This window comes from Oryza glaberrima, chromosome 12, assembly GCF_000147395.1.
Source record: "Oryza glaberrima chromosome 12, OglaRS2, whole genome shotgun sequence".
In the NCBI taxonomy this organism is placed as follows: Eukaryota; Viridiplantae; Streptophyta; class Magnoliopsida; order Poales; family Poaceae; genus Oryza; species Oryza glaberrima.
Genome location: NC_068337.1, coordinates 22,936,746 through 22,944,197, shown reverse-complemented (window position 1 = coordinate 22,944,197; position 7,452 = coordinate 22,936,746). Strand labels below are relative to the sequence as shown.

The 7,452-nt window shown below is 41.0% G+C and overlaps 1 protein-coding gene across 1 annotated transcript; it reads left to right on the top strand.

Moving 5' to 3' along the window:
• The first annotated feature begins 3,255 nt into the window (after positions 1 to 3,255).
• On the top strand, positions 3,256 to 7,133 carry LOC127756879 (ethylene-responsive transcription factor TINY-like). Its single transcript, XM_052282262.1, has 2 exons — positions 3,256 to 3,728; positions 5,765 to 7,133. Exons 1-2 carry the CDS (start codon positions 3,416 to 3,418, stop codon positions 6,448 to 6,450), a joined length of 999 nt encoding a protein of 332 aa, XP_052138222.1. The 5' UTR covers positions 3,256 to 3,415; the 3' UTR covers positions 6,451 to 7,133.
• Positions 7,134 to 7,452: the final 319 nt, after the last annotated feature.

Genomic DNA, 7,452 nt, shown 5'->3' with positions numbered 1-7,452 from the left:
CATGAACTACTGCGATCATCCGAATTAAGCTACTAAACTACAAACTACTCCGAAGGACCCGTTCAGATTGATACCAATTTAAACCGTATCATATTTGGTAAAATTGATAAGCATGTAGATGCTTTTAGTTTGTTACCAAACATTGGTAGTGTTTAGGAAATTTTGATAACATCACATTTAGTTTGTCCTACCAAAGCTTGGTAATACTATCAACCTGGTAAAATTTTAGCGTTACCAAATTTTGGAAAGGTTCATTAATTTAACAGTAATCTAAATAGGTCCAAACTTTTCAAACCAGACGAATAACCCCCTCTATTCCTATACATTACATACTGTTTTGATTAGATGGCATCCAACGTGACAAATGAATCTATTTTTAATCCTATGTGTAAATGAGGCACATCTGACAGCCTCACCCATATTTCTTCAACATAGCTAAGACGGGGGAGGGGGTGGGGGAGTAAATATCTAGTTGGCAATGGTCCAAGACGATTGGTCAAGGATGAAGAGGCGACAACCAACCTCTAGGTCCACCTCTACCTATTGCTGCCGTCAACCATTCCCCTTCTTCCCCACACACCGCATGGCCGATGGAATCGTGCTATCGTTGAGTCCAGCTCCATATATCAACCATCCACAAGGCCACCAATGGTGCTGCTGACACTGCTACCTTCTTCATCGGGACCATTACCGTCACCCTTCAAGGAAGGGGAAGGAGGTAGAAGGGGAAGGAGGTAGTCAGATAGAATATATAGGAGAAGAGGGAAGAAGATTAGGATGGCTGGGCGGGTGGATTTGGATTGCTACTGCCCCTTCCATCCACTCCGAGGCTGACCACCATCATGTGTCTCCTACCCGACCTCCATCGCTACTCCCCCTCCTTTCCAACATCCGCTGCTATTCTCCCTCTTTTTCGACATCCGCCACTTATCCCTCTCCTCCCTGACCTCCGCTGTTACCCCTTCTATCCTCCCAAGGTCCGCCGTCATCGCACATCTCCTCCCTGATCTCCACCGGGCTGAAGACATTGCTCAATCACAAGATGATTTATCCTCATTGAATTATATTTAATTTTTTTGACAACTCCATTAGTATTGTATGGATGTTTGGTTTGATGTTAAATTTTATACACACAAGTACAAATTCTATTATAACAAATTTGGTATTGTCAAAATTTATCAAGGTTTTGGCCGTGCAAAAATTAGCTTGAAACCAAGCAAGCTCTATGTGATAGGTGATAATATAGATGATAGGCTACCGTGTTAATTCCGTATGGCTTTCAATACCGACTTTACGAAGAGAGATCTAGTGTTAAACGATCCAATACGTTGGTTTTATGAAGATATGAATTACAAAATACCTGGAATCGGTCAATTGGATCGAGTTAGATCAGAGTTTAAAATTATGTTATCATTTTATTTTATTTTAACGTGTATATATATGCTATTATGTGAGCAAAATTATAATAATACTGGCACCACAATCTGCACGTCATTAATTAATCTCACTCAAGTTAGTTTCATACCGAACTAGTACTATATTAAAGCATGATAATTAATATGGATGGTAGTTAATGCTCCTTCTGTCCCGTTTTATTTATTAGTCGCTAGAAATATGTGCTTGTGAGGGGGGCACAACGGATCGTGCTCCTCTTACGTAAAGTCAGAGGGACGTGGGTTGACGTGTGGGGCCCCAACAACCCACGTCCCGCTGACTTTACGTCAGAGGAGACTCATCCGGGCACAACTCCTAAACGACAACTATAAAGGGACGGAGGTAGTACATATATATTAAAGCATGATAATTCATACCGAACTAGTAATATATTAATATGGATGCTAGGGACTTTGATTGTTGGTCCTGCCTGCCTGAGTGCGCCCAGGGTTTTGGCCGCACATGGCAAAGCAGGCTATAAAGCTACAGCTAGGTTACTTATTGTTATTGTTAGTACTCCCTCCGTCTCATTTTAAATATAGTAGTGAATTTTTATATCCAATGTTTAAACGTTCGTTTTATTTAAAATTTTTTATAGTTCGTACATTATTATTATTATTATTATTATTAGATGATAAAATATGACTACTATTTTATGTATGCCTTATTTTTTAAAAGTTTCATAATTTTTTAAATAAGATGGACAATTAAATATTGATCACGGAAACCCGTGTAACTACACTTAAAAAAATAAAATGGAGGTAGTAGAAGGTAAAGCTGATATTAACAGTGTGCAGGGGTGTGCGCGCGCGCGAGCCCCCAAATCAAGTTGAGCCATGTGTGCCGTCTGGTCTGTTGCCTCCGCCCTGTGCTGCTACTGCTGCTGTGTTGGCTAGCTCGTTGCTGCTTGCACTAGAGCAAATTTAATTAATAGTAGTATATATTAGAATATATTATATCCCTTATAATGTTTGATTTACCTCTCAGACATAATATCTTAGAGCCCTGCATGTATTGTAAATGGCTATAAATCTATAGCACATTTTTCTTCTGAAGACTTTCTCCTCTCTCCTCCACATACTTCCTTCGTAAAAAAAAACTTAAACTAGGACATGATGTGACTATTTCTAGTACAACGAATCTGAACTATTATCTATCTAGGTTTATTGTACTACTAGGCCGAGTTTAGTTCCAAACTTTTTCTTCAAACTTTCAACTTTTCCATCACATCAAAACTTTCCTACACACAAACTTTCAACTTTTCCGTTACATCGTTCTAATTTTAACCAAACCTCCAATTTTGACGTGAACTAAACACACACCCTAGGAGAGACTGATCACATCCACCATAGGTTAAGTTTTTCTTTTTTTCTAACGAAGGGAGTACTATAGTAGCGCTACTATTAGGTAATGATACCTTCGTCTCAAAATACCACTATCTAAATGGAATCTGATGCATCTTAGGCCGAGTTTAGTTCCAAACTTTTTTTTTCAAACTTCTAACTTTTTCATCACAACGAAACTTTTCTACACACATAAACTTTCAACTTTTCCGTCACATTGTTCTAATTTCAACAAAACTTTTAATTTTAATGTGAACTAAACACACCCTTAGTCCTCGTGTATATATATGATGTGATTTGATATTTTAGATAGATTTTAGAACAGAGAAAATAGGCTTACAACTAGCTGTTGTACTCGCTCACCCACACACACCGTACGTGTCTCTATCACGTGTCCCTCTTGTGAATCTGCAGCTGTGACGGTGAAGCTTTGCATTGCTTGCTTTGCTCCATTAATATTTATTGACATTGCCTCGTCTCTTCTTCACTTGAGTCGGCAGAGGCCAGATAGAGAGAGTGAGCTCTCTTGCTTTTTTCAGCTAGCTAGCTACCTCCACTGTTACTGTTGCTGCTGCTGCTGCTGCAACATCTCCATCCTGCATTGGAGAATCCAATCGATCCATTCCAAGTTTTCAACCATGTGTGGAGGAGGCCCCGACAACCACCGCGCCATCGCCGTCGCCACCGCCGCCGAGCTGCCGCCGCCGTCGGTGGTGGCGGTGGAGATGGCGCCGCCACACGGCCACCTCCCCGGGAAGGAGGTGTACAATGAGGAGGAGGAGGAGGAGGAGGAGGAGGACGACGACGACGAGTACGACGGCCGTGAGTTCGAGGAGGAGTTCCTCAGGTTCAGCATGATGGTGGATGAGGAAGACGACGACGACGACGACGACGAGGTGGAGATCATCGCCGTCGTCTCGCCGCCGCGCTGGCCTCTCGTCGGAGCTAGAGGTATAGCACTGATCCTCATCTCCTCCATGCCATTTTATACATCGTTTGCTTGTGTGTTCACTTGCTGTTTTAATCTCTTCTGATGCTTCAAATATATATATTTTTTCTTGGTGGCGGCATCGATCCCAAATCGCCCAACTTCTTGCATATATTCTCTCCTTCTAGCAATCTTTAATTAGTTGATGCATGGGAATGGAATGTGTTTGCTTTTTTTAATTAGATTTGGAATCGATCTACAGTTGTACAGATTAGATTAAGTTGGGTAGGGTGTACTATAGCTTCTTCAGGTTGGGCATATATACTTTGACATTTGACATTTCTTGCTACGATATAATGATCTTCACCTTCATATTTTATTGTTTTATTGAAGCTTGAAAGTTCCACTATAAAACAAAGCTAAAATATTGACTATTTTGAGATCGATTCCAAGCAACTAAATGAAATAATGTTACTACTTCCCGATGTGATATTTTTATTTTCACAAGAAATTACATAGATCGAGAGCTTGTGTGTTTATTGACCTCAGGAGCTTAGCTCCATATAAACTGCATGCATATCCAAGATCCCAAACCCTTTTATATAGAGAACTGACATTGTAACCATCCTCCCTATCTTTGAAAAAATCAGCAAGTATTTCAGGTTGGGCATACTTTGACATTTCTAACTACGACCTTCACCTTCATATATATCATGTTCCAGCTTGAAAGTTCCATTATAAATACAAAGTTAATATCATTTCCATTCTGAGATCCATTCCAACACACAACTAAGTGAAACATTACTTCCCAATATGGTGTTTTATTTTCACAAGAAACTATACATATATATATAGATCAAGAACTTGTATTCTTATTGATCTCATGAGCTAGCTCTATGAGTTACAAAGGATATACACTAATATGTAAACTCATGCATATCCAATGTCCCAAGCCCTTTTATAGAGCTAGCCATCCAAAGTCCAAACCGATCGACATTGTAACCATCCTCTCCTTGATTCTTTAAAAAATATAAAGAAAAAGAAAACACAAACCGACATGGTACCCGCTCTCTCTACCTTAAGAAAAGAAAAACAAATACTAAACGGCATTCTAGCTATACAACTAAAATTGTAGTATATAAAATATACTAGTACAACTCATAATATATAATCTGAGTTCAGCTACACACACTACTGCTAGTCAATTTTCCTTTTACTTCTAGCTACCGCAGTTAGTTTTCCTAATGCAGCTAGCTCACACAGTTTACCGACTTTAATTCACCAGCCCATCGTTAGCTAGCCAAAATGCCAAATCCAACTTGAATTCTGAAATGTTTGTTCTATTGGTTATTATACACAGCTGATAATATGGATCACCGACAATTTTCATGATTAATTTCATCCTGCATGAGGCACACGTGCACATGCATGATCAATCTGGCATCGATCTTACTTAAGCTGAAACCTTGTCAATTTTCACTCCGTATAAAATAAATAGCTACTTTCTCCCTTTCATATTATAAGATCGACTTTCTTGCATTGCGCATATTCATATATAGATGTCTAGATTTATTAACATGTATATTAATGTAGATAATGCTAGAAAGTCTTATAATATAAAATGGAGGAAATAGTTAAGTGACGCATGAGGATATGAATTGCTCTCCATGAAATCAAGGATCGATTCGATCTTCTACTATTCAGATAGGTACAGAGTCACCTTGATCAATATGAATGAATTACTGTCAAAAAAAAAAACAGAAGATGATAAACTCAAGTAAAATGAGGATAATTAGTCTCATTAGTTACCATGCATCCATATTAGATTGTTTGCGAAATTAATTATTCAGTGTTCTCCATAACACAATCAATCGATGCATGTGTGTGTTGTATTCTGGAAAGAGATGGGATCAAAATGGTATTTCTCCAATTGGTTTCTGAATGAATTTTATTTGCATTGATGAACACATATCCACGCTTGTTTTCCCCCAAAATTCGTTCAGTATTTGTATTTGGATTTGAAATTTGTGCGAAATATAATCTTGCATGGAAAATGCAGGAACTACATCAGCTGTTGAATCTGCAGTCACAAACCGTCAGGCAAGAACACTACCTCTCCCAAACCCAAATCCGGTGGCGCCTGAGAAAGGCGGCGATGCCACTAAAGCCAGCAAGCGCGGCGGCGGAAACGGCGGCGCGAAGGCGAAGCCGGCGGCGGCGAAGAAGAGGAGGAGCAAGCACGGGTTCCTGGGCGTCCACCAGCGCACGTACGGGCGGTGGTCGGCCGAGATCCGGGACAATGTCATCAAGGGCTCCCGCTTCTGGATCGGCACCTTCGACACCGCACTCGACGCCGCCCTCGCCTACGACGCCGTCTCCCGCAGGCTCTACGGCCTCAACGCCAAGACCAACTTCCCCGCCGCCGCCGGCGAAGACGACCTCCCTCCGCCGCCGCCGCCGGCGAAGCCCTGCAGCTCCACCAAGCGGCCAAAGAAATGCAACACCAGTGGCGATCTTGGCGCCGCCGCGGCGCCGCCGCAAGCCGTGGATACTCCGGCGGCGGCAGCAGCTGGCGTGGAGCTGACAAGCCTACTGTGCAGCGTGGCGGCGCAGGCGCAGGAGGTGAGCGACGGGTGGGAGTTCATCCAGGAGCTCCTCCTCCTCGGCGGCGGCGTTTCGCCGCTGGACTACCTCAACGGGCAGGAGCTCGCCGGCGCCGCCGTCGGCGATCTCTGGAGCTTCTGATCGACCAATGCAAAGGTACGTACGTGTAAGCATGCATGCGTTCATCAGTCAGTGACTCACTGATCGATGCTAAATTAATTAAGCATGCAGATTAGTAATTAGCCTACTAGTATGAGATATTAGTTAGTTAATTAGTGCCATGTGTATGCAGATTAGCTTCCATGTTAAATTAAGTGTGTACGTGTACTGCCTCTGCTAGTTGCTAGCTAGTAGTATCTAGCTTTATGAGTGTATGATTCGTGGTTGGATCGATCATACTATGACTATCACCGGTGCTAGCGCCAAATATATGAATTATGAACCTTGCTTCTTGTATTATATAAATGCTTGTAGTATTATTAACTCATGTATGGGATGTCTTGTGAAGAATTTGATTGCTGGAGGCCTTCTTTGTTCTTCACTCAGGCAATGGCCGTCTGGCCGTTTACGCTGTGTATCGAAATAATTGCTTTCTTCTAATGTACTGACGTGCAATCTATTTGCGCGCTCACGAGAAAAATATTGTTGGAGGCCTATTTCAACTCGTCACGTCGGATATATAATTTTATCATGCTTGAAAAGATACCAAAAGGTATTATTACATTTTTAATATAAAACTTAGGTATCAAATAGTTACCCTAATCTGTTAGTCACTAGGTATATTAAGGTATCAAATAAAATTTAGGTATCTCGATGTACTTTCCTAATAACCGTAAAATTTCTCTGTCGCATATCACATATATATATATATATATATATAATGTATATATATATGTATGTATGTATGTATGTATGTATGTATGTATGATGGAAAAACGGAAGGGATAACAATTTTTTTTTTTGAAAATGGGATAAACCTGGCCTCACATCCAATATGATGCTTGGCAAGTTAATTAATACAGAGAAGCACGGTAAAAATGGGCATTAGTAGCTGACCTTATTGTCTCTCCATCGTCTGATCTAAGATGGATGGTCCAGGTCATCAACCGCTACAGTGTTCTGGCATACTAGTAAAAATTGTAA

Bases quoted from the DNA above. Each gene is read 5' to 3' on its own strand.
- LOC127756879 (XM_052282262.1), top strand. From the start codon at position 3,416: ATGTGTGGAGGAGGCCCCGACAACCACCGCGCCATCGCCGTCGCCACC. The intron at 3,729-5,764 runs GTATAGCACTGA...TGGAAAATGCAG, and splicing joins GCCTCTCGTCGGAGCTAGAG to GAACTACATCAGCTGTTGAA.